The 27,229-nt window shown below is 37.5% G+C and overlaps 3 protein-coding genes and 1 long non-coding RNA gene across 4 annotated transcripts; 3 read left to right on the plus strand and 1 right to left on the minus strand.

Moving 5' to 3' along the window:
* Positions 1-1,503: 1,503 nt before the first annotated feature.
* On the plus strand, positions 1,504-19,573 carry Cipc (Clock interacting protein circadian). The gene is made up of 3 exons (XM_017155910.3): positions 1,504-1,984; positions 12,322-12,556; positions 18,003-19,573. The coding sequence occupies exons 2-3, from the start codon at positions 12,370-12,372 to the stop codon at positions 18,614-18,616; spliced, it is 801 nt and encodes a 266-aa protein (XP_017011399.2). The 5' UTR covers positions 1,504-1,984; positions 12,322-12,369; the 3' UTR covers positions 18,617-19,573.
* LOC138913350 (uncharacterized) lies at positions 12,473-15,051 on the minus strand. Its single transcript, XR_011419033.1, has 3 exons — positions 14,383-15,051; positions 13,296-13,751; positions 12,473-12,567 (listed from the first exon to the last, which is right to left on the minus strand). It is a non-coding gene; the product is annotated as an uncharacterized lncRNA (long non-coding RNA).
* On the plus strand, positions 15,531-16,658 carry LOC108067078 (cingulin). Its single transcript, XM_017155909.3, has one exon. The coding sequence runs from the start codon at positions 15,586-15,588 to the stop codon at positions 16,612-16,614; it is 1,029 nt and encodes a 342-aa protein (XP_017011398.3). The 5' UTR covers positions 15,531-15,585; the 3' UTR covers positions 16,615-16,658.
* A 2,729-nt stretch (positions 19,574-22,302) lies between the features above and the next one.
* Positions 22,303-26,593, plus strand: LOC108067049 (glucose dehydrogenase [FAD, quinone]). The gene is made up of 4 exons (XM_017155870.3): positions 22,303-22,413; positions 24,438-25,643; positions 25,714-26,000; positions 26,066-26,593. The coding sequence occupies exons 2-4, from the start codon at positions 24,449-24,451 to the stop codon at positions 26,432-26,434; spliced, it is 1,851 nt and encodes a 616-aa protein (XP_017011359.3). The 5' UTR covers positions 22,303-22,413; positions 24,438-24,448; the 3' UTR covers positions 26,435-26,593.
* The last annotated feature ends 636 nt before the right edge of the window (positions 26,594-27,229 follow it).

Raw genomic sequence — 27,229 nt, forward strand, 5'->3', positions numbered from 1 at the left:
CTTTTCATTACGACAAACGGCAAGAAAGGCCGGGCGAAAATATATCTTCTGAGACAGTGGGTCCTCGAGCGACCAAGAAATTTACTCTGTATACATAACTATTTAGTAGGACCTCGAAAAGACAAAGTATTGACGATGCAATTTTTTGTCAATGGATTTTGATAGTATCTCGAAAACGAGTTATTTGTTTATACCTTTTTATTTATTAAAAAAATATATTTATTTAATTTACTTCTCTTAAAATCTAATTTAAAAATTCAGACATTTACATTTATAAATTTAATATCAAAACATTTTATAAATATCTTAAGTTATTATAGTTTTACCATAAATATTAATCTATTAGTCAACCATTATAATATGTAACATTTATTTTAAGCATTTTAAATGTTATTTTTACAACTTAAAGGTAGCATTTTCTATGAGTTATAGTCTCAGAATTTCCCCTGTATTTACATATATACATCAACCCGTCAGCGCGAATACAACTCATTGAAAATACAGGCAGCGCAGAAGGAGAGGAAGCAAAAGCAATCGGCCGTAACAAAATTTCCGACACGTGCGACAAAATTGCCTTCCATTGGGGCGGAGAAAGTGCGAGGTGGTGGGGGTGTTGGAGGAGAGGCCCGAGGGTCCGGATTTAGGCAACCAGAAAGGCACGACCAAAACAAACCCAAGCCAAACACAAAACCCACCCCCGGGGGTTCCCCATTTTCTGGCAGTGTGCCCCAACAATGTTGCTGAAACATTTTTCGATTGCTTGAGATGCGTTGGCGGCTTTTTAAGCGGAATGTGTGTCAATAGTTCTTCAACGGTTCCTAAAAATAGTTTTATTTTGATAGATGCTTGAGCATGAGTGATTGCGAATAAATAATTCGTCTGGCAATCGAATTTAAGATTGCAAGTGTATTTTTGCAGATAAGGTCAGCGATAGTGCTTTAAAGATTAATTTTCGGGCAAAAGTCCAAATTTTTAATTAGTGACTAATCAGCAGAGACGTGGAATAATTTAATAAGGCTATAAGTACAATTAAAGGACGAAAACTAATGAAATAAATATATATTTCATATATAAAATATATTTCACCATATTTGAATATATTTAATTTTGAAATATTTCTCCCATTATTAACTTTCAAAAATTTGTTAAGATATAGAATTAATAATATAGAATTAATCATTTTATTTATATTAAATTGATGTATTTTTTAAATCTAATAAAAAGTAAATGCTTCAAAGTTTACAATTAAAATTGATATAAAGCTTAAAAGAAAATAAAGCTAAATAGAATATTAAAGAAAAATACAATTTTTAATTACATTTCCTTATAATTTCTGTACGTATTTTCATTTTTCGTTAAATTAAAGTTTGTGAACATTTTTTAAAATTGTATTAATATATCCCTTAATTAATTTCGCCACTTTTGTTGGGTGTACAGCGACGGCCGGCTGAGCTGCCATTAAAACGTTGCTCGTTGGACGGACCACGTTCATTCAGCGTTGGGCGGTCGAGGTGTTCGCAACTCTCGGGAAAAAACTGGAAAAGCTAAAACATACGAGAGCTTTGAGTTTTCGCGCTGAACACGAGCGTTTACGTATTTTGCAGTCGTATAGAGTCGAGCATTCGCGTATTCGCATATCCGTGTTTGTTGTTTGCCAGCGCGTGTGTGCCACTGTGTGTGTGAGTGAGTGTGTCAGTGTGGTGGTGCGACAGCCCCACGCGCAACGAAAGCGAAAGTTTTGTTTGGCGCGCGTGTTGCCATTGGCGTCTGCGAATTTGCACACACACGTCCCGTTCCGCCATTCCCCCACCTAGAATAGATTAAAGGCGTGTGAAAACAAATTAAAAAAAAAATCAAAATAAAATAAGAAAAGTAAAAAAGATAATGTTCATTATTCCCGATGAGGGTGCATTAAATTAAGGGAATCTAGAGCGGAAGAAACAAGACGACGACAACGCAGGAACATCATTCCCGCAAAGACCGGGTAAGTCGGCCGAAAAGGTTGCCCATAAATCTCCCGGCATTAGCATTAGCATTTGTGTGTGCCACACGTGCGGCGCGAAATAATAATAAATACAGCAAAAATGGAGGAGGAAAATGCACTTGACAGCCGACTTCCGATGCTGAAAGCTCTCCTGCTCCAAACTAGAGAGGCTGTCCTCCCGTTTCTCTGTTTTTTGTATGCCCGCCCCCTCCATCAGATTTTTTCTCGTGCTCTGTGCCTCACCTTCTGAAGGACGAATTTAGGTCAGGATTCGTGGGCCTTATCACATGACTCAGACCATGGCCTTTGGCCTTTCGTTTCGGCGTCTCTGGGCTGCGCTTGCAACTGCATTACAGCGGGGTCACATGGCGTATGCGCAATATTGATTTCTTAAGCGCACTAAATGTGACTTTTAAAGTACAAGCCTAAAGAAATGATGAAATATGCATTAAATGAAAATAAGAAAACCAAGAAATGTTAAATACTTCCCCGAAAAAAAATTAAAAATGCTGTTTCCTACAAGATTTTTTTTTAACTTGCTGATTTATTTAAATTTTTTGTAATATTCAAAAGGAGAATTTTTTCATAAATGTAACTTTTTGTTTTTTTATGGAAATCAAAAATAGGTTTATATTATTTTCAAATAAATGTATAACCCATTTTATTATGTCTGGAAAAATGTAATAAACTTTTCTTCAAAATCCCCCCGGAATAGCTAAAAAGCATAAAGTTTGAAAAAAGTTTCAGACTTTAACATTGTTTATACACCCTTGGCTTCTGGGATTTCCAAGTCTACATATATTTCGAGCCGCACTTAAATTTAGCCACAAAAAAAGCCTTAGCTAAACAAAACAAAACTTTAATGTGTGTTAGCCCTTCATTTATTTCTTCAGTGGCAAATTCCATGAACTAAGATATAAAAGTACTTCCTTCCTTTACTTAAATACTTTTTGGTTTCACTCGAGCCATAAACCCGAAAGTCTAAGCGTGTGAAATATTCTTAAAATGAACACAAAGTAAACACAGACCTTTGTCTGGTCGACTATAAAGAATAGACAAGTTGGGGGATTTTTCTGGGCCAGCTTTTGCAGCTGCCATTTTACAGCGTGCTAAAAAGAAGCGATGGCTCAGCTAAAGTGAATCAAGCTGTGACTTCCACAATTGACAGCTGTTTGTTTATTTATTTACTTACTGTGAAATGCATTTGTTTAACTAAGATTTTTTTTTCGACGGGACAAGACGAAGGCTGAAATGGGTATCTTTCTTTCGAGTAGAATTTAATGTAAATTATTTTTAAAATAATTCAAGGCTTCTTCACATAAAACTGTCATTCAGCACATAAAAATATCATTTAATGCGATTACTGAGACAGCTATTTTTAGCACTAGCTGTATGTTTGAGTGGCTTAGTAAGCTTAAGTACTTATTATAAGCTCTGCTATAGAAAAATTAAATTTTGCGTCTTTTTTGGTCGCATTCATTGTGTATTTCCAAATGTTTCAGCACATTTAATATACCGATTTAAAGGATTAAGAAACCTCAAAAATACATAATACATAAATTAAATCTTTAACTGTAAAAACAAATACCTCAAAATAGTTTTTATATTTACTACATTTATTAATATATTTTTCTAAAGATTTGTTGTGACTGCAAAAAATTCTTTATACTTAATATTTTATTTATTTTTTATATTTCTTTTAATATATAGTTTATTGACCCTTAATGTCCCGATAAATTCAACAGGAAGTGGCCATAGGCCTACGTGGACATTAAACAGGTACCGACCAGACCATTTCTATATCTATATCTATGATAGGTAACTCTTGCGCGTGTTCGGGAGGCCGCTCCATTCATGACACCCCATGACGCCCATAATCGTAGATTTATCATTTTTGCTCGAACGCGCGCGTTCCGCATTACAACAAAAAACAAAAGCAGTAAAAAAATTGGAAAAAATATGAGCCCCATCCGATATGTATAAATATAAACAAACAACAACACGGGCAGAGCAAAGTAGAAGAAAAAACAGCAACAAAAATATACGAAGCTGATATGCGGATCGTCCGCTTTGGCCCCAAATGCGGAGAAAAGAGAGCGCGCGCAGCTTGGACGGCGCAACACGTGCGTCGTTAATTCAATAAAAAAAAGAAAAATATACACAAAAAAATAATAAATAATAGCAGCAAAAAAAGAAGAAGAACAAGAGCAACACTCACACTCACTCACACTCACTCACACTGGAGCGTTTTCTCTAGGCCACTGGGCGTGCGGGAGGGAGGGAGATAGGGCTATAGCATAAAAGTTCATTAACGGCATGTGAGCTTTCCTTCGTGTACTGGTGTGTGTGTGCTTGTGTGCCGTGTGTGTGTCCATTGTTTTTGTGCCGCTCTCTCATGGCTTGTGTTTTAGATTAACAGGAGAGCGGCTTTTATCTCTCTCCCTCACACTAGAACGAATGCACTGCGAGAAAATAGGCCATACTATTCAAAATAAATAAATTTGGAAAAAATAAATGCAAATTTAAAACTGACGAAAATGTAACAATTTTTAATTAAATATTTATTTGTGGAAATTTTTAATTTATGATCTTATCAATATGGATCTAAGTATATAAATCAATCCGTGTTTATTTTTTTAACTCAATATAAAATAGTACATTATAAAAACTTCGCCACTTTTAATTATTTTTGAATTTTTTTACTAATTACAATTAATTTAATTTAATTTATTATTGTTTCACTACATTACTTTTCCGAATTGGTTTGTTTCTAATAATAACGATTGCGTTGACAATATCATACATACTATATAGTTATTTAAAATCATTAAACAGTACAGCAAATTATCTGAAAAATTAGTTTCAGTCAATTTGGAGTAATCCCATTTTTATCCGTGTGGATCCCAAGTTTATTGCTTTCCGTTGGCTTTTTTCGCCCTTGTCTAGTCGTGGGGCTCGTGTCTGTGAAATTATCGCCAAGTGGGCTACCGCAGTCGACTGCGATTGAATGACAAAGTCTTCTTTGTTTTTGTGTGTGTTTTCTGTTTTCTATTTTTTTTTTATATTTTGTCGGTTTTAATTTATGCAGGCAAGGCAACTACAAAATTAATTCTCTTTTTCGCTTGGCTTTTGGTCATGTCATTCGGGTATCTGTCTGTGTTGTTTTGGTCGCACGTTTGCGGCAATTTGCGCCTGGCCCTGTGTGTGGGGGGCATTATTTTAAAGTGTAACATCTGAAAATACTAACGGCTTCTGTGGGTGCCCATGAATGCCAAATGTGAAACACGAGACGCAGATATAACAATAAAAAATTGCCTAATTTCCTATGGTATAATTAATTCGGCTAATGGCTTATTAAGGGGATCACGCTGTGGGATCCATTGAGATTTATGCAAATCCCATGGCATAAATTAACCGTTTCCGGTAGGAACTTAATGTTTATTAATAGAACAAACTGTTTGGTTGGGATTCTGCGGGTGTAGACTCTAAAACACCCATGCGCGTATGACTAAGTCCCTTGAAATTTATTCAGCAATTACGTATACGCAATGGTTACCGAATTTATTTGGTTAGCAACGGAATTTCCCATGATTACCATTAGGTGACATAACTCTAGTATTTCCGCTGTTCAGTTGTTAAAATGACAGACAGTTATAATAAGCCCCCAACCCAAGTTTAACAGGACAGAGTGATGGATGGGTTTTCACACGATTTATAGTTCTCTACATGGAATACAAAATAATTAATTTAAAGTAAATAAAAAAAAATTTAAAAAGCGTTCTTTAAAAACCTGAAAACAGAATTTCCCTATAATTACCGATTTATTATTTTATTTACCTAACCACACAAAAAGTAGGTTGTGTATTTTAAAGAACTATCCAATTTTGTTAGCTTCATTTTTCGAGCAGCGTGTGGTAGCTATCAACCGAAGTACCCTCTTGAACTGCCCTACAACAGCTGTTTGCACTTGGCCAACTCGCTGGCAATCACTTTGCTTCGTTACCGGGCCTTATGGCTAATTGCTGACCCAATAACGAGAGACACACGACGCCTTAATAAATATAAATGTAACCGTAAATGAGTGCACGAGCCATTATTTGTGTGGGGAAATGCTCGTTTCAGGAAGAGTAAACCGACGCTCCCCCCATCCCCAATATACATGTTTATATATATTCCTCCAATAAACGAGCCACACGTGCGGCTAAGTCAAGCAATATGCGCTCAATGGCTGTTCGCATCTATTGTCTTTCCTTCTCCCGTTTCGCTATATATTTTTTGCTCGTTTTATGACCACATTAGCGAATTATATTTCACTGCCATTCAAAGCGTAAAGACAGAGACTAGGCAAACATAAATTAAACAAAGGCGGGGCGAAAAGGTTCGGGGAGTTGGCCAACACGCGCCGCTTCTGGTTTCTGAATCCCCCCTCCTTCATCATCTTTTCCTGGTCATTTTCCTTATTTCTGTCTTTTGGGGATGCCCCTCGGTCGACTACTGTCAGTGAACTGTTTGGGCCAGTCTTTTGTTAGGCCAACTTGGGGTCAAGCTGGTCGGCTATCTTCAAAAAGAGTTGCTTTCTGACTGACTCACTCGGCAAGATAGCGTAAGTCCATCTTAAAGGCCACGAGCGCTTTACTCTTCATTGTCTACTTAATATTTCCAGTTTCCTGGAAAGAGTTATAACTCAATATTTTTTCAGGAAAAATATTTGTGTTTATGGCTCATTTAAATGTTATCTACGTTTTTAATTCGCAGAAACAAATGGGACCTTGACCTAGTCTTAAAATTTATGTGCTAAATAATGTGGTACCTCGTTTTTGATAAATCTGTTTTAAATTGTTATTATCAAAAAGGTCATGTTCCTGGCCAACCATTTAAATAATATCTTAAAATTACCTTATGCCATTGATTAAATTGCTTAATGATTTTCGGATATTTGATAACCAAGCAAAATCCAGAATAATTTATTATCACACTCATTCTGCGGTTAATAACCGATAATGATTTATTGCAATTAATATCGGTTTAATTGGTTTTATTTTATTGCCAGAAATACAGAACTCGTGATAATTGCTTAGCTTACCTGCGAAAAACGATTAGGAATTAATAAAGTTAATTGAGTTTTGTTCATATATCATTTTGAGGGCTTGTCTTGTTGAAAAGAGAGTGACTAAGCAGGAAAAATATAATTGAATTGTGTAGATATTGTTAGATCGTTTAATTAATATTTTTAAATATAATCTTATCATCAAGTTTTATTTTTCTGATCACACAAATTGATATGTATTGAGCTTGGCTTGGCGACATTAAGTATACGTCCTGTTGGCCGGCAAAACAAGGCACACGTGCCCGCAAAAGTCATTAATTAATGTTAATTGTTGCGCTTAACATTTTTATGACGTGCCAATGAAACGAGCCAAACAGAATTATTGCTGACAAAATGTCAAACACTCAAATAGTCTGGTAAGATGAAATTTATGTTCGCGTATCATTAAATTCATGCAAAATCGAAGAGAACAATGAACAGGCTTTGTATCTATCCTCTACCCACGATCCAATTAGCCGTCACAATCGAATCGAATATAAAAGGTGAACAATAAAATCGGAAATATTCCGACAGACAGCTGGAATTTGAAACACTATCCCGGCTTTTTTTCGATATGCATAAATCCATGTCGGTCTATTAATTAGTGACGCACGACCTGTATCAATCACATTCGCGTTTTATGTCTTCGGGAGATCTGGTTTCGCCTTGTGGGCTTAACATTCAAAGTTTTATTAATGCTTTAGGCATTCAGACGTTTAGCTAATTAGATGGTTGATTAATTTCTGTTTAGCTAAAAAGCGGAACAGAAAACAAAGGATTTTATGTCTATTCTTCGGTAAAATAGTCTCCAAAAGCGATCAATTGATGCAAATATTTTTAATGGCTCTTCCTTTTTTACTGATACGAGACTAGAATTTGGACTTCGTTATTTTGATAGATAGACTCTTTTTATGAGAGCATTTAAATTAATAATAAATCCATTAAACGTTATCAACTTCTTTACATTATACCTATTTAATTCTTAAAAATGCAGCTGTTTTGCTTATAATTTCTGGATTTTTGGTTATTAAATTGTTTTAAAAATTCCAATACAATTTCATCACTCGTCAGTATTTGCAAAAATAAACATTTATTCTTCGAATAAATCCGCTGAGATTAGCTGAAGATTCGGGGATGATTATTTACTTGTCTCGAGTAGAAATCAAATGGAAGCCAGACATTGTCTGTCTTTAAGTCTGGGTCGTTCGATGTGTTTGTGTGGTTCCGGGTCGTTGTTTTATGGCTGCCATTTCTTGCCTGTTATTGAATTCCTGTTATCGAGAAGTCATAATTTATCACACGTGCGCCTCATTTACTGTTTTCGGCTTTTATTTGCTTTCTTCGCCTGCTGACGGCAGTCTTCAATTGGGTTACCGAAATTTCATCATCTATTTATTGAGAATGCTAATTTTTGTTTTTCGTCTAGGCCCGTTTTATCAAGTGCGAAAAAAGTCGGCTAAAAAAGCTGTCACTTTATTTCAGTGCTCCCATTTTTACCTCCCGCGGAAAGTTGGCAAGCCTTCTTTTGGCACGTTTTTACGCCCAACTCTTACCGTATCTAAATACAATTATGACGCATTTTGATTGCCTTTTTGGCTGATTTTAGTTTTCCTAGTTTCTGTTGTCACTGTTGCTGTCTGACTTTTAGGCGCATGTGCTGAGATAAGAAGGAAAATTAGCACTTTGATGACTTGCCCATGGGACAACATGAGCACTTGTGCACTGGCAATAAAAATGTAATTGCTGAACGGAAAGTACCCTGAAAATATTACTTTTTATAAGGAACGATTTTGCATTTATAGAATATTGTAAGTACATATTTTGTACCCACAAATTTAGCACTAAAATATACATAAACTTAAAAAAAATAAAAAAAATTTTTTTATATAAATACGACTATTAAATTTTCTTAAATAAAGCTCAGAGTAAAAAATGGGTTTTTAAAATTTTCTTACTTATTAAGTCATTGAATTTAAATTAAGTTTCTATTTAATAGTGATCGTACCCCTTTTTGCAAAATAGAGAAAGAGAATTAAGCTAATAAATACACAAATCTCAAGCAAACATAGTCCGTGTAAACAATAAATGTAAGAAACAGTCATAAAGTAAACATGCTGCGGAAAGTTTTATTCGTGTATATAGATGTGAATTTTGTTTGTTCGCGGCGGCGTCTTTAAAATGTGCGGCGCGTGTAAAGTTGTGAGATAAGGTCAAAAATGAATGGAATTCCCCATAGAGATTAGACCAGAACAGAACAGAAGGCCACGGCCACGGGCGTGACTGCAATTAGAAAGGAAAGGGAAATTTAATACACTGTATTAGGCTGGCAAAATATCAAGTATACGCCCCCAAGGACAGCTTATATTATTACCTGTAGTCACACGCGTTTTGCAGCCAAGCCGAATCATTTGGGTTATGAATATTTCAAGTACTCTTTTGGCTAATGCCGCAACTGAAAGATGATGGAAGTAAACATTTAGAAAAACGAGACCCCAGTGCAATTTAAAACGCTTCCCGAACATGCAGACACACAAAGGACAGACACGTTGGCTATAATTCAGAAATATTAGTGTTTTTATGTTCTCTGGCACTCAGAAAAAATATTAGTTCCGCTTTATTGTTCAGGTTATGTAACATATTAATAAAGAGTATACATTTCTTTATGGTGTGTCTAAAAATTTGGTTTCAGAAATTAAAGAAGAATTAAAGAAATTATTTGATAGATGCTTTATAATTTTAAATATGTACATTATAAGCTTGAAATATTTTTGTTGGATTTGGATAATTCTTTTAAATCATTGGAATATTTCCGTCACATGTTTGACTTATATTTTCTAATATTTTTCTGTGTGTACCCTTGTTTGCTCTGATGTCTGAGGGTGTGCTGCTTCTCATGTGAACAATGGGGGCATTGTAAGGCCCGCAGCGTTTAGCGTTACGCATGACAAATAAATTTCAAAATGGCAACGCCTTTGCAGACGGGCACACACGTTCCTGTAAAACATAAAAAACGAGTTCCTTGAACTCTAATTTCTTGTCGGATACACGTTGACAATATTTGGCTGGCTCTTGTCTCTCTGATGTAGCCGCCGGTCACAACAGTCTGCCGCAACAATGCCCCAACAATTTCCAACAGAAAGAAGAAAAGATGCCCCAAAAACAAAATAAAAGAGAAAATCAAATTTCCCTTCCGTTCTGGTGGCGTGTGAAAAGTCATTGGCATAAGCAGATTCCTTTGTTTTGCTTTTTGTTTTTACTTCTTGCTTTGACAGCTGACAACTGTGCGTGTGTTTCTTTTCTTGTTGGGTTTTTTTTTTTTGTTTTGTGGCGTGTCATGTTGAGCAATTATTGGCTAATTTGTAGGCACGCAGCGGGAAATCTCATCAAAGTTGCTTGATTGACTTGACCTCCAAGTTGCAGGTGGCAGCGAGCTACAGGTGTCTCTGTGGTGAAACGTGTCTGAAATTGTTGCCCAATCTCCGTTTGAGCCTTAAATCTTCTCTACGCTTTAAGCGCTGTACATTTCCCTGGCTTTTATCTGTCGGGGAAGCCTGGAAGCCTCCTTGCTTACCACTTCTCATGCCCATTTTTCGCTTTAGGCCCGCACGCGCCGCATTAAATTTGCCACTGGGGCAATTCGTTGAGGCTTAGTATTTGTTACGCACATTTCGGTCTTTTGTTACAGACATTTCCCGGTCTCCGCTTAAGGGACAAATGGGCACGATAGGTGCACTTGGACAATATGTCAACCACTTTTGTTATTTTGAAATTTCAGAATTAGATTTTAAATACAAACACTTAATTTAATAAAATTATAATTTTTTTTGTTTAAATATTAAATTGTTTTAAATTAAAAATAAATAAATTAAATAATATTTCAAGATACCTAAGAATTCTCTAAATTTTCCTATTTTAAATAAATAGTTGCCTACATTTAGGCGCAAAAGACTCTTTTTGATTCCAACTGTTTTTCTCAGTGAACTATACAATCGCCTCGTTTCGGATCAGCCCTCTTCAGCTTTAACTATCGGATGACGGATAAGGCATAAATAATGAAAAGTAATTTCAGCGCATATTGGCGCATTGACATCGACCTGAAACCGACAGACTGGGCTGTTTTTAGGGGCTGAGGAAGGTCTGAAAAGCGTCTTAACCGCCCACAAGTATTTTAAATATTGCGGACAGGGGGACTGGGAACACAGGTTGGTTGGTTGGTGGGTAAAATGCCGTCAAGGGCCCCAAACATTTCATCATCGTCGCGAGCGCTTTTACCAAATGTAATTACACTCAAGAGATACACGTGCCGCCAACAGCCGGTCGTTTTTGGGGCGTTTTTCAATTTGAATTTGACTGCCGACAGGCGGGGCGCTCATCTCCTCATCTCCTCATCGCCTCTCATCCCCTGACAGCCCCGAAAAGCACTTGAGCAATTTCGCCAGCCTTTCCATCAATATTGCGGCCACCCCCGCAGCAAAAACTCACTTTAAGTTTGTTTACCTTTGCCGATGGAATTTAGATGGTCGTTAGCCAGGATTTGGAGCCCACCTAATGAGCTTCGGCTGGCGGGTGCGTCATCTTAAATTCACCTCCAAAATGTCAACTTGGAGATTGGAAACGAGACTTGGACTTGGGACTCTGAACTTTGGACCCTGGCAGGTCGGGCGTTTATTGTTTGGCTCGAGTGATTTATGTAGTTTTAATGGATTAAGTCTGGCTGATTTGGAAGAAAACGATTATTCGGTGAAGTGGATTTAGCGGGGATAGAATAAATAATTATTTGCGATCAAGAGAAATGCGGGTAAATAAGTCAAAAGAAAAAGGTCCAGCATTTTAAATGTTCCGTTGTGAGAACAATTTAATCTTGAAAAAAATTGCAGAAAATCGTATTTTCTGGGAACTTTAAATCCTTATCTTTTGGAATTTCCTACGCACCCATTGTTATGACGCTAGTAAACTTCCGGTTTCAGTTCTTATCGCCATTGATATAAAAACAAAATTAACGACCCGTCATATCCTGCCTTTTCTTAATGCCTCTCAAAAATGTATTCAGTATTCTGCAGGGAGAATCACTGCAAGTGGCGGACAACAATCAAATTGCTTAAAGTTAAACGAACTCGAAAGAATTCGTTGTTGATTACTTATTTTTATGTTCTTTGCTGTCTGGCGCGTGCAGTTCGGCAGCTAAAACGTTTAATCAATTAATCAATGCGGCGGCTAATTAATTTGTGCTTTTATTTACATTTGCTTTCAGTGTGAATAGACGCTGCCAGAAAGAAAAGAAAAAAAGACTCACCGAAAGATGGCGCCCACCATATGTTCAGAGAAGAAGCAGCTGCGCGAAACGCGGCGACATCATGGCGTGGCCACAGCAGCCATTTCATCCTCATCCTCCTCAGCCGCAGCCACCGCATCCTCGTCCTCGTCCTCATCCACGGGATCCACATCTGCAGCTGCCGCCACACAAACCAGCTCGGTGCTCAACTATGGTGAGTAAACACTGCGCAGTCAAGTGCAGATAGGGAAATATTTCAGTTAAGAAATCTATTTTAGTTCTATTTATTCTTTAAATATCTGTACTAGGAGGTTGGAAATCACTTATAAAGGTGCCTAAAGGTATGCTTTAATATATATTTTTGTATTATTTAAAATTGAAAATAAAGTTTCCTTAAAAAACGCGACATTACTTTTCCTTGCATACTTTTGGACACCTTCGTAAAAGATTCTTTATTGTTTTTATATTTTTTTATTTTTTTTATTATTTCACTCTTTTTTTAAACTACATTTTGTTAAAAAACTCGGTGAATATAGGGCGGTTAAGGATTTGGAAATCACTAGTAAAGGTGTCAAAAAGTATGCTACAATAAATTCATAATTCAAAATTTCATCATAAATACGACATTCCCCTTTTACCCATTTTTTAGAAACCATTTTACAAAATTTAAAAGCAGTAGTGATTTTTTTGATAGGTTTTGCTCAGTGTCACTTGTACGCGATGGGCGCACGCGGCGTATACGTAACATTGTCTTACATATTCATTGCAATCTCCGCCTTGTCTCTCTTTTTTTCTGATACCTCCCTTGTAGACAGAATCCCCTGCTGATTTGCTGATGTCGCTGCTGTTGTTACTAGTCCGTTTTCCATTTCCCATTTGCCAGTTGCCGAGTCGCCCAGTCGCTCACGTTACTCGGTCATGTTTAATTAATTTATGTAAACTCGGCCACCCACCTCTGTTCTCTGAGCTCTGTCCTCGTTCCCATTTCCCACTTCCTCATTGCCATATAACATATATATCGTATCGTATGTGCGGTTCGACTAGAGAATGTTCGAATGCTCGAATGCACGTGCCCCGGGGCGATGGGTTCGCATTGGGTTCTTCACGTGTTGGCCTCCGGTGCTTTATGTGCTTTATTGCTGCTAATGCTGCCGATGTTGCTCCATGGAAGGCACGCGAGTTTGGGGTTATGCCACAACAATTTGCGTCAGCAATTGGCTCCAGCTGCTCTTCCGCCTGCGTTGCCTGTTGGGTAAGACACTGAGGCTCACTCGGTTCGCAAATCTGGCTGGCACATTTATATAAGCGATCTAATGCCGCATGACTGCCACCGAAATGGATATGGGAAAAAGTATAGGGGGGTAGGTATCGAGTAGCTCCCGCAGTAAGGAAGTCATTTTATCAAGTAACTGAAAATAGAATATGCCACATTTAGGTGGTTGTGTAAGAATATCTAAACGTATTTGCATTATTCTGCATTTAAATAATAGTTAATTTGTGAAGTAGGTTGTAACTGATTCAAAATGTAAACGAATTTATTTAAGATGCGTAAATACTGAATTTTTATTTTGTAGGCGATAAATGTATAAATTCAGGCTATTTTATTCAGAAAGATTAAATGCTGCATGTCTAGAATAAAGTGTATTAAATTAAGAGTAATCAATTTTATTACTTACGTGAGCAAATTAAATTCAAAATAAATATTCAGAGATGTTATCGAATTTCTTATTGTTTTTTTCTAAGAATTCTCAGATAACTTTGGTTTTAGTACAATGAATTTTACAAATTTTAAAATAGATGGGGAAATTTATATTAAAGTTTATTATGTACCTAATAACTGTCAATCAACTTGAAAGCACTTCAGCTTCTTTAAAAGAAGATTATATTAACAAAGTACTTGATAAATCCAATTAATTAGTGGCACAAAATTGTATAGTTTACACTTCTTAGAGAGCTCGCTTCTTAGAAATTTGCACACAGCAAAGTCAAATGATGCTCAATGATTACTCATTAGCCAAGTGAAATTGTACGAGCATTTACCTAGATTTTTTCCAAGAAATATTTCACAAGCACACGAAATCAGGGGCGTCGTCCACAGAGGGGGGCTTCCACATAAGTGTGTGTCATAACCTCCAGCGTTGTTTTCGCTGCTGTGCCACTTTTGCCGGGGCTTTATTTACATGTTTTGCACATTTGCTCCGTTTGCTTTTAGCCAAGTTGGCTGTTTTTTTCTCTTTTTGCTGACTTTATTGGTGCCATTTTCAATGTGAATTCATTGAAAGCACCGCTGTTGTTGGTGTCGTTGTTGTAGCCTTTTTATTTGTGCTCGTTGCTGCCTGCTAATTTGCAGCAACACATAAAAATAAACCGAAAGAAATACACCGACACACGTCTAAAATAAAAATGGGTGTGACGAGGCCACGTGCAAAAGCCTCTTGACTTGGTTTCCCCCTCCGACTGCTTTCTCTGGGGAGGCGGTCTTTGAAAATGGGCGTGGTCCAGGGGGGTAGGAATGTTGGCCAATGCCCTCGCCCTCTGCCTTAATTTTAAGGTATTTAAAATTTTATTTTCAAGCATCACCGGTGACTAATTCACCGCGAACGAAACGAGGCACGTGCAATCTCACTGCGATGACGAGGCCATAAACGACACAGCGAAAAAATCAGCTTAATTTGCAAGAACACTGGAGAAAATTCAAGAACTTTTTGATTGTATTGAAATTAAATCTGTACATTTTAAAGCAAAGCCTTGTCGAAAAATAAATTTATAACAATTTATAACGTTTTCTTTAGTTTACTTTGTAAATAACAATTACAATTGTAAATTACAAAACTTACGACAAGTTATTTAAGGAATTTTTTCCTCGCAGCTATAGGTTATTTTAGGAAATCGTGTACAAGTTTTGTTTTTACAACTTGTATTTTGCTTCTGTGTAGCAAACGCGAAGTGCACTTCCAAGTCAAAACAACAGTCACCGAGTTAGGTAAGCGCAAACGAATACATGTGCATTTTATTTGGCAGGGAGAAAAAAGCCGTGAAAACATTTATTCCATTTAATATATGGGTTGCATAATGACTAAAATGAGTAAGGGGAACTTTCTTGTGTAAGATGAATGCACATTTTAGGAACACGCGTTGCTTCTGCATATAAAATCTTATTTATTTTGAATTTATCAATTTCACCTTAGTAGGTTTATTAACCTCTCAAGTTATGCACATGAAAATTAAAGTTCATACACAAAAATGGAATTGGAATTGGAAAACATAAAAAGTTTGGATGGATTGCCCGATTGCGCCAAGCTGAAATTAAGCGAGATTGATCCCATATCACGGACTTCAAAATGCGATAACAATAAACAAGAGATTTTCCATGTCGATGAGGAGGTTAGCTTTTCCTATTTAGACGAGGAGGAGGAGGAAATGGAACTCGATCTTACTGAAGATGTTACTGACGATGAAGATCGGGCAGGAAAGGCGGTTTACGAAATTGAATGCCTGATTCGACAGATCGAGCTAATGCAGATGGCGATTAGGAGTCGTCAGGTTGGGAAAAGTAGCGAAAAAGTTAGTGAAGAATCGGTAGAACCTCCAATGGAACAGTTAACCAAGGCTCAGACTAAGTGCAAGAAGTTTGAAAGTCAGGAAAAGGAACCTCAAGCCAAGGAAAAGTCTAAAACTAAAGAACCCAAAATCCAACCTCTAACCGACCAGGAACTTTTGGAAGCCAGAAGCCTTCGTCAAGCCCATCATCGCCTTCAACAAGAAATAGACGAACTGATCTGCAGATACCGAAAGCTTCGTGAAATTATCCATCAACTACGTGGGAATATCACCTGCATGGAAAACAATCTGAAGAATATTAGTTCTAAAACCGAAGAGCACCTCGCTTGGGCACAAGAATTTTCCAAGGAAATGCATGTTTGCAAGGAGCGATACATTTACTTAATCCATGCCAAAATGTCAAAAAGGGAGGCCATAAAAACTGAAAATGTTCATGCGGTCCGTTTCGCCAGGTTTTATAAAGCGTATTTAAAAAAAAGTCGCCTCAAATGTGAAATACTCGAGTTCTGTGAGGAAGTAAACGATCTTGTGGTTCTAATGACTGAACTGCACCAAGAACTGGAACGAAATATGAGTCTATTCGAAACACAACGCATTAGTAAGCCGAATCCAGCTGAATTTCTTATGTCCATTGAAGCGGCGTCTAAATCAAATAATAAGTTTCTGGAGTCTGTAATGAAGCTTGAAGACGCTGAAAATAACAAGAAATAAATATGCCTCTGTTAGGTAAAAAATAAAATTTTAAAAAAGTAATACAAAAATCAATAAATATATATTTAACAATACAAAAATATATATTTCTTAATTATTTTATTAGGGCCAGAGAGATGACTAATATAATATAATCCAAGTTACATACAATTAGTTTTATTTATAGAAATCACTAATTAATAATGATGATTATTCAAAGTGAACAAATTCGGAATATTGGAATTTCCTTCAAAGCAAATCGTAACGAAAGCGTCACTGATTTTCCCTCATTTCCCTTTCCTTTCCTCGAGCGGCGTCATCAATTGGCCGCCGCCTTCGTGGAGCCACTCTCACGTTTCCCTGCACTGGGTTCGGGTATCGCGTAAGCTCTATTTGCCTTTGCCCAACTGGTGAATGATTCCATTTCTTTCGTTCCACTTCGAGCGATTCCAGGGTGTGCAGTGCCATGTGCTGCGTTTACTTCCAGGCGACGCGTCATGACCCTGACCATAGACACACTCGATTCCAAATCGTTTCTGTGCGGGAAATGTGAGCTTATATATACGGGTGCACTGGGAAAAAAGTAAACAGAAAGCTAGAAAAGCTTTGAAAGGATTTTATTCTTTATTAATCGATTAAAAACATTTTTATTTAACATCAAAATATATTTTAAAAAATTCTTTTCTTTTTATACATTTTATTTTAAAAAAAAATTATTTCTCATTTTTTTGGTTAGAAATTAGTTTTCTAAATGCATAGCCCATTTAGCTTTATATTTTCTTAATGTGTTTTGCTTTTCGTGACTCCCAACAGCTGATGATTGCAAATGAGCGTAGCGAAAAGCGTTGCGACTGCGAATTGATGCGAAACGCTTAACCCTGGTGCTGGTCACGTTTTTTGCCCACACGCGATGACCACATTTACATACCAGAAACCGCACACCAAGATATAGCCATATAGATTGAGACATCGGTTGACAACCGACTGATAAGCTGACCACTTGAACACTCAACTGCACTGTGGGCTTTGAAAAATGCTTGGCTTTCTGTTTTTTTTTTGTTTTAAATCAGGAAATGTATATTTTTAGACCTCATTTTTAATGCCATTAATTGGGTCTCAATCATGTTAAACCGCTTACTTGCAGTAATTCGTTTACAATGTATCACAATGAGTTCATTAGTTTTATGCAAATTTTTAATTACAATATGCACTATGTAATTATTATATTAAATGTTTATTTTCATATTAAAGCTTAAGTACACATACAAAAAAGTCGTACATATTTGAATGTTTATACTCTCTGGGAGGTTTTTCCCTTATGGCTGATAGAATTTTGAACCACTGTAAAAATGCCACCATCTTTTCCTTTGTTCTCTATTAAATTGAGTTCTTTTCTTCCCCTTTTTCAGTGGCCAAAGGTTCAATGAACTCGTCGAGTCGCCGTCGCCCGGTGAGATTGCAGCGCAGGATGCCGCACATCCTGGCCCGCGTGGCCTCCTTCTCCACGGACACGAGCAGCGGCGTGGAGACGGAGGTGGAGATGGACTCCGATCAGATCGGGTCGGATCATCAGATCCAGATGCTGCAGCAGCAACAACAGCCACATTCCAGCAGCAGCGACAACAACATCAAGACAGTATTACAGCCGACGATGGCCAGTGGCTATAGTAGCAAACACAACCGATCGGCTGGGCAGGCCAAGAACTGTGATCAGGATGCGGTGCCAATGCAGGTGGTGGTGGACGACGATGACGACGGCGACAGTGGGTACGAGTACAGTCAGGATCCGATAAAGGAGCAGCATCTGTACCACCAAAACAGCGAGGGCCTGCTTTCGATTGCCATCAAGACCATCAAGCTGGTGCAACGCAACAAGCTGCTGCAGAAGCGGTTGGCCCAGCTGCAGCTGGAGACCTCGGAGTTCATTGCCTCGGTGCTGTCCAATCCGGAGAACCGCCAATTCCGGGAGAAAATCTCGCCCAAGGCCGAGGCCAAGGTCAGCAACATGCTGCTGCGCCACTGAAATGGCGCTATTCTTTTTGATCTGGAAAAATCGAAACATTCAAGCCCCATTTTCTGGACGTGGTAGAGAAGGTTTAGTTTGAAAAGCTTGTTCACAATCCAAGGGAATTTAATTTTATTTATTAATTGAAAAGAAAGAAAAATGAACTTGGTAACATGTTGCTGCAACATTGTCGAGAAGCAGACAACACAAAAAATACTGTCTACTTTTGAGCAGCGTATGTAAAATTCGATGCATGTAAAATGAAATAGAGTATGAGTAAAAATATGTTCAAAAATCCAAATGAAAATATTAAAATATTCCTAACCTTTTCACACGTCCTAGAAACCCATTTTTTGGGGGCTTAGTTTTGAAGAATTCGTACTGATTAAATTTACAACAAAAATGCATCAAAGTTTAACAATATAAATATACAAAATAGAAATCGCTATGCTAACATTTACAAAAGCGAAAATTTATTTATATGAATCCAAAAAGTCCAAAAGTGTATCTGTAGTCGTTAAGTACATTTTATGTTTTACAGTTTTTACACTCAAGAATTAATTTATAATAAATCTACCTAATACATATATCTAGAAAAGAAAAACCCAGGCATAATCAATGGAACCCTACGACGCTTTTCGCTTTATACAACCAAATAGTTATAGTGACAATTAATTGACATGCAAAGCAATTGGTTTAAACAAAAAATACGTAAATCAGTTTCGGTATTACTAAGTTAACCTATATATTTGAATGAATATGCCTAAGTATATGGGAAACTATCAAAATGCTAGGAAGCAACGCAAATAAAAGCAAAACCAAAATACCAGCTAACTAAAAGCAAAAATCTTTCCAATTCTAAAAATCTTTAATCAACTCAACTTATCTGGCATTTTCGACATACTTAAAAGGATATATCAAACCATCAAAACTCACCACAAAAGATTTCATCAATAAAATTAGTGACAAATTAAACATATACTTCGTGCTTCTTTCTTTGGGGTTTCTTGACTTGTACGCAACCCGACATAAAGTAAACAAGTCATGGCTAAGTGAGTACTCCGGTCGTGTCAATAACACCCAATCAAAGCGTTCAAAGACCGTCTCGGTCTGAGCAGATTTGACATGGAGTCTGTCATCGACGCGGTCACGATATTGGGTGTTCTGGAAAACGCCAACAAATTGGTAGGTAAAATATGAAATATTTATAAATAAATTTAAAAATATATAAAAATATGTAAAGAAATAGCTCAAAATATTTTGTTATCATTTAATTTATAAATATTTCCACAATATAATTATAATAATAATGCCGGTAAATATTAAATTCAAATAAAACATTGAATTATTAAAATTTGTTAGCTTGGGATAAAGTTATTATTTTTATTTCAGGCTAACACATTTTTTAATGTATCAGAATATATTTCTTGTTAACAAATTAAATGGTTTTCGGAACGCCCCACTGATTGTCGGCGGCTGTAATGCAAATCAATTCAAAGCCCAGAAAATTATTCAGCAATTGTTTCAAGTTCATTCAATTAAGTCGGTCCTCCTTAGCCTGGCTTAGACCTTTTGAGTGTCATTTGGCGATTGGATTTTGCGTTTGATGGTGATGGTGGTAAGGTACACCCTTGTCTGCACGTCGGCCGAGTCTCCACTTGGCTTTTATTTTATATTTTTGGCCACACACTTGACACTCGAAGCACTCGGCTCGATTTCAGCCCCCCTCTCAGATGCGTAATCATAATTTTACCAAAGCGCTTGTGACGTTGGTCAATCATCGTGCTGCGTTTATGGTACTGGTGGTAAGGGGGGCTATTATTATCGTTAGTTTACAGGCATTATATTGTTTTATTGGGTTTTTTACGCACTCTGGTCACGTCTTCATCTGTTTGAGACACGTGATTTATGGGCTACGGGATATGGCCGCAAGTACTCATCATGGGCGACCCGGCCCACTTGACACTGAAGAGTTTTTATTACCCACCCGGCAAACGGTGCAGAAACTGTTGATTTGTGTTTATTTTGATGCCGTGATTTGTCTTCGTATTTGGTAATTTGTATTATTTGATATATCATCCGTCTGAGCAGCCACCGTTTGTTTTCTTTGGCTGCCGAGCGTTAAATCGCCAACATTTGTGTATCAAATCAGATCGCTGAGCTGGTTACCTTGGCAAGGTCGTCTATCAAGTGCTTTCGGGGAGTGTTTGTCCAAGCGATTAAAATTTTTAATATAAGTAGTGAGTCACATGAAGTGGCTGGCCTATAAATAACATTCGCACTGGCATAAATAACATTTAGTGGCTAAAATGCACTTGTGTTTTTTGTTTGCTTGAGCCAATTTTTACACTAAGCGACTGGCATTGGAAACTATTTGAGTTTGCTAATTTGCTAAGCGAGTATGTAGAATGTAAATTCGTTAGCAAATATTATTTATGTTTAGTGTGCTAATTACGAGGAGGTTCTTTGGGTTTTTAGAAATATTTAAAATTTAGAGAAATAACTAAGATTAATTTATTAAAATTTAAAAAAATCATTTTACCCATTTTCTAACTCTACGTATTTTACATATTTTGCAGTCTCATTTTTCTGCTCTAAGGCAGCTATCACTTTTAGGGAAAACCAGACAGGCGATAATCCATTTTTAACTTTTGTTAAACAGTTAAAATTTAATTAGCAAGGCTCATTGTCTCCAGCCTTTGATCTCAAATTGAGTGGATTGAGCACTTTGTGGAGTATGTGTTTTTTTTACTACTCCACAGGTTATTTTACTGTTGCCAAGTCATGCCAAATGAGTATGCATAAAATCTAAGCAAATATCAAATAAAGCAATGCAAAATGCATTCAAGCCGATTTGTTGGGATAGTGTGGCTATAAAAAGAAACACATGGCATGTTTGTTGTACTCAAGGTCACTTCTTTTCATTTTTTTGCGATTCACCGAAATCGCCAAAAATTAGAGAAAAAATGTGTGTGTTGTGAAAGTATCTGCGAAATCGGGCGAGCTAGAGCCGAACAAAAATAAAATTTGTTCAGTTGCCCATTAAAGAAACCATTTGGCTGTTGTTCGTATGCAAATGAGTCTGGGTCAAGCGTTTGTAATACGCTGAATGCCATCTTAATGATCAGCGAAGCGGTCGCATCATGATCATCATGTAACCCAAACGATCTGCTAAGGTCATCTGCGAAGCCGGAAAAGCGTAAGTCCAAGATGTGACATTGACATTGACTTCTCCAGCAGTCCAGTCCAATGACTCGATTTGTAGTTCAAATAATAATTTCCAAAAATCGAAAAACGTAAACAGTAAAGAGCGGAAGCACTTTAATTCACCTACTTGATCTTTCGCACCTCGCCGCTAATAAGTCGGCGACAAATCGCTGATCACCGACTTGTCCAGCATGATTAGCTTTACAATCTGCGATTTTGCCTAGTGCTAATCAACATTCAGCGAAATTCCCCAAAAATAGCTCGTAAAAATGGCCAGTAAAAATTTGCAAGTTCACCCGATGAACTTGAAAAAAGATGGTCCATCGTAAAGCTGCGCGAACAAATGTATCTCGTATCTTGTGTGTTGTATCTTTCTTTCGTGATCGCCCGAACGTAGTCATTCAGCTACCTGTGTTGTTAACTGAGTTTTTTTTTACTAGGTAGGCTTCAACGTTGCAGGCCGGGCAGCAAAGTTTCATTTAAGCGCCGGACATCAGCGGGCGCGCATGCGCATTCGCTATTCGTTACTCGTAAGATAAATCGGTGATTCGATATTCGATCTGGAGTATCCGCCAATATTCGTGGCCCATTTTTATTCGGAACATTTCGTAAGTGCATTCTATCGCCCAATAATTTTGCATAGATTTTGCATTGGCAAACGTGTTTGGAATTTCTCAAGAGAATTTGTGACAATTTTGTGCTGTAATGTGTGCGTGTGACTGTGTTCAAATCTGGTCTGCTGACGTAAACTCTAAATACATTTAACAAGTAGTTGCTCTTACTGAGAACTAGTCAAGTTGCTAGGAATAAAGCAAAAAATGCAGTTCTGCGGTTTTTTGGTTAATGAAATGCATCTGTGTTGCGACTTTAAGTGAAAAATATTGCGCAGCTCGGAAATTGGAAAGAACACAAAATATAATTTAAATTTGATTGATTTTATGTTTAACGCCTAAAAATTATAGTTACTTACGGCAGTGTTATTTTCAAAGTATTTATAAAACCTGAAGTTCTGGGCCTTAAATATTTGAACCCAATTTTAATTTATAACTTGCAATTTTGTTGATTATTATTTTATTTAAATTTTGTAAATTATTTTTTTATTATTATTTTTTTATTTTTTTATTTTATTTTTTACTTATTGTTAACTCTAAGCTTGCATATAAAATATATTTCATTATTATCTCTTTAATTAGCTTGATGATTTTATTATAGATATTAATTGAACCAAAGCTAAACCGATGTGTTAATCCCTGTTAATGGGCCACTCTATTACTCATGAGCACAATTAAGTTTGAAATCAGATTTAACAAATTTCATGTTATAGTTATCGAGATCTTCAGGCGGCACGTCTCAGCCAATTAAGCTCGGTTTAATGACCCGCATTGATTGGCATGGAGTTGATAACCAGAACCCTAATGAACGCAACGCCCTTCGGTGGGCGGGGGCCTAAAAAGTGAAACCGGCTTTAAGTAGTTCTGTAATCGTCGTAACCGATCGAGTAGATCCAATTCCAAGGCCATGGTCAAGTTATAGAACTAAACTTGAGCGAAGACAAAGAAGAGGGTATTTCTTTCTTGTACATTGAATTTCTTATTTGTGAAGCGATCGTTGAACCAGTTTTTTTTCAACTTGGCTACTGTATCAACTCAATTCAACTACTCGCCGGCTTTATTGAGGTTAATTGAAATGATTTATTTACATTTGTGCAATTTTTTGTTGGCGCTGCGAAAAAACCCCAAATTGAGATAATTTGCATAAAAAAACATTTGGCGCCCACAACTTAAAGTAATTTAATTTCAACTTTTATTTTTTTGAGGATTTCTTATTTTGGGCCATATTGTTGTTGTTTTATGGACATCCGCGTGCGGTTTATGGGTCAACGCTTAAATATTTGCTGCGTCTGCGCGATCGATTTATTTTGATTTTATTCGCAATGTTTGCTTTGATTTGGTTTCTTCTTCATTTTGGTTTTGTTTTGACCACCGAACCGGTTGGCTAGCTAGCATTAACTTAATTTCGCTCCTTTTGCCAAGTCATTATTTTTATTGGCACTTTGCGATTTTTGCGTTTTCTTGTAACCCCAAAACCCGTTGAACTTGAGCTCAAAACGCGTTTGGGACGATCTCATGTCGATATCGCTCAGAACTTCGCAAGAGAGAGGAGTAAAAGTGAAATCGTTCTCAAGGCCGATGCAATTTACGTGCAGCTGCTAATTGAGAATTCTTGATGCTCTCAGAATTTCTTTCTTTTTTTGTTGAAATAGCAGTTCCCGTCTGAAATTTCTTAACGTCGCATAAGAATAAGATGTCATAAATAATGTGCAGGAACATACATTCTGGCGTCACAATGCAAATTGGTTTTATGAAAAACACGCTTTTGACATTTTAACTCCTCGCAAAAAATAATTGTTAGTTTTAACGAGACTTAAAGTATTTTTTCAGAATTTTTATTTTTAAATAATTATGAAAGTTAAAATTACTTTTTGTAAAAGTAATCCTTTTAATTTGTATATTTTATTAAAAGTATGGGAATAAATAATAAGATTCAGTTAAATTAAAAATTGGTTTTATATTACAAGTTTCAGACATTTTTAAAAAATTATATTTTATTATCAAATTTTTTTATTTCACAGATTAAGTCAAGATGAATTTCTATGGAGTTCTGCTTCTCTGCCTGTGTTCCTTTCAAACCTCCTGGTCACAACTTTTTGTAGATTGGGCCCGGGATTTCGAGACTTCCCTGCTGAATAACCGAATTCCGGACACCACACGTTTTCTGCAGGAATATGACTTCATTATCGTGGGAGCAGGAAGTGGTGGTTGTGTTCTGGCCAATCGACTGAGTGAGATATCCTCGGCGAGCGTCTTGCTCTTGGAGGCCGGTGATCAGGAGACCTTCATCAGCGATGTCCCACTAACGGCGGCTCTCACCCAAATGACTCGCTACAATTGGGGCTACAAGGCGGAGCCCACGGAAAACGCCTGTCAAGGATTAAAGGACGGCGTTTGCAATTGGCCCAAGGGGCGTGGCGTGGGTGGCACCAGTCTGATCAACTTTATGCTCTACACTCGCGGTCATCGCAGGGATTACGATGATTGGTCGGCGGCCAACAACTCGGGTTGGTCCTACGATGAGGTGCTACCATACTTCCGGAAATCCGAGAGAATTGGCATACCAGAACTGTATAAATCACCCTATCATGGTCGCAATGGCCAGCTGGATGTGCAGTACACGGATTATAGATCGCAGTTGCTAAAGGCCTTTCTTAAATCTGGCAGGGAAATGGGTTATGATATAACAGATCCCAATGGCGAACACCTGATGGGATTTGCCAGATCACAGGCCACTATTCGAAATGGCAGAAGGTGCAGTACCAGCAAGGCTTTTATACAGCCAGTGGTAAATAGAAAGAATCTGCACATTTCCATGAAGAGTTGGGTCACCAGGATAGTAATAGATCCCCTCACCAAAACTGCCACTGGGGTGGAATTTGTGAAGAATCGCCAGCGTTTCATAGTTAAAGCTAGAAAGGAGGTCATCCTATCTGCTGGAACCATCGCCAGTCCCCAGATCCTCATGTTATCAGGAGTTGGTCCGGAGGCTCATCTCAAGGAACACAAGATCTCCGTGGTTCAGGATCTGCCAGTGGGTTACAACCTCCAGGATCACATAACCCTAAATGGTCTCGTGTTTGTGGTCAATGATTCCACGGTGAACGATGCACGTTTGCTGAATCCCTCGGATATCTTTAGGTACCTCTTTGCGGGACAGGGACCTTATACCATTCCAGGCGGAGCCGAGGCCTTTGCCTTCGTACGAACTCCCAGCTCCAGTTTTGGTAAATATTGATCTGGTATTTAATACGTTTAAGAACTCTTCTTAATTTATTCTTTGATTTCACTTAACAGCGAAAGACTATCCTGATATGGAAATAGTTTTGGGCGCGGGATCCCTAAGTGGCGATCGCTTTGGCACCATGCGAAACTTGCTGGGCATCACCGATGATTTCTACGACTACATGTTTGGGGATCTGCAGAATAAGGAAACTTTTGGCTTAGTTCCTGTGCTCCTGCGTCCCAAAAGTCGGGGTAGAATATCGCTGAGAAGCAGGAATCCGTTCCACTGGCCACGAATGGAACCAAATTTCATGCAGGATCCCGACGATGTGAGGGCCATGATCGAGGGAATCGAAATGGTAGATATATATTTATCTAAAATATAAAAATCAGCAATCTTACTTATTTTCTAAATATTTCCTAGATCCTGAAGTTAGCCCGATCCAAGCCCATGGTGAAGATGGGTACTCGTTTCCACGACCGTCCCTTTCCGGGCTGCGAGCATCTGAAGTTCGCAAGCGAGGAGTACTGGAGGTGCTGTCTGCGGAGATATGGTTCCAGTTTGCAGCATCAATCGGGCACCTGCAAGATGGGTCCAGAATCGGATAATACCACGGTGGTAGATGCCCAACTGAGGGTCCATGGCATCCGGGGTCTACGAGTTGTGGATGCTTCGGTGCTACCCAATGTTCCAGCTGGTCACACGAATGCCATTGTGATTATGGTGGCAGAAAAGGCTTCGGATATGGTCAAGGATGCCTGGCGCATGAGAACCACTCCTGTAAACTCCTGAATCTACGTTTAAGCTCATTATTTATTATTTAGTTGTCCCACCAGTCATTAAATTAAGTTCTCATGTGATAGTTAAGATAGCTGTTAAGTGGTTATTTGGTTTGCAATGGGGGATCTTTAAAATATTTCACCGAAATTTATACTTATTTTAATGGAAATGAATTTTCCTGTTTCACAATAAATTAAATTAAATTAACTAAATAACTGGATTTATTTTCAAAAGTATTTTAAGAGGCGCGGCATGCCTGAAAGCTTTTAAAAGCCAGGTCCTAATATATTTCTATACCAATCAGCTTTTGTTGCTTACAAACTGAAGCTTTCTACAGCAGATTATTAAGATAAAATTAATCGAAAAATTCTTCAAATTTTAAGTCAGTAGCTTATTTTGGTTAAATACATATTCTAGAAAATTAATTTTTTGAGTTTTTTTAAATTTATTTACATATTTTACATCGCTGATACATTTTTACATCTTTACATACACGATAGCAATGGCGCCACTTTACAAGAAAAGATGGCGCTTCTTACGTTTTTTGAGCGTTACGTTTCGTAAAGGCTTTCGTAGGGTAATTCAAACACCAAAAGACTGCAGAAAACCATAATATAATTTTCTTAAAAAAATGGTTGAATTTCTGCTGGCTAAAACTAACCCTAAACCCTAAATTTAGCTTCTTCTGTTACCAAAATAAGCAATGTCACGCACAGGCATATTGGAGTTCACATGGGAGCCAGAGCTAGAGGCTAATACCAATGGCTTTGCGTGCTCCGTTGAGGATTGTTTTTAATGACCAGCTCG

This window comes from Drosophila takahashii, chromosome 3R (assembly GCF_030179915.1).
Source record: "Drosophila takahashii strain IR98-3 E-12201 chromosome 3R, DtakHiC1v2, whole genome shotgun sequence".
In the NCBI taxonomy this organism is placed as follows: Eukaryota; Metazoa; Arthropoda; class Insecta; order Diptera; family Drosophilidae; genus Drosophila; species Drosophila takahashii.

Bases quoted from the DNA above. Each gene is read 5' to 3' on its own strand.
- Cipc (XM_017155910.3), top strand. From the start codon at position 12,370: ATGGCGCCCACCATATGTTCAGAGAAGAAGCAGCTGCGCGAAACGCGG. The intron at 12,557-18,002 runs GTGAGTAAACAC...CCCCTTTTTCAG, and splicing joins CAGCTCGGTGCTCAACTATG to TGGCCAAAGGTTCAATGAAC.
- LOC108067078 (XM_017155909.3), top strand. From the start codon at position 15,586: ATGGAATTGGAATTGGAAAACATAAAAAGTTTGGATGGATTGCCCGAT.
- LOC108067049 (XM_017155870.3), top strand. From the start codon at position 24,449: ATGAATTTCTATGGAGTTCTGCTTCTCTGCCTGTGTTCCTTTCAAACC. The intron at 25,644-25,713 runs GTAAATATTGAT...TTCACTTAACAG, and splicing joins AACTCCCAGCTCCAGTTTTG to CGAAAGACTATCCTGATATG. The intron at 26,001-26,065 runs GTAGATATATAT...AATATTTCCTAG, and splicing joins TGATCGAGGGAATCGAAATG to ATCCTGAAGTTAGCCCGATC.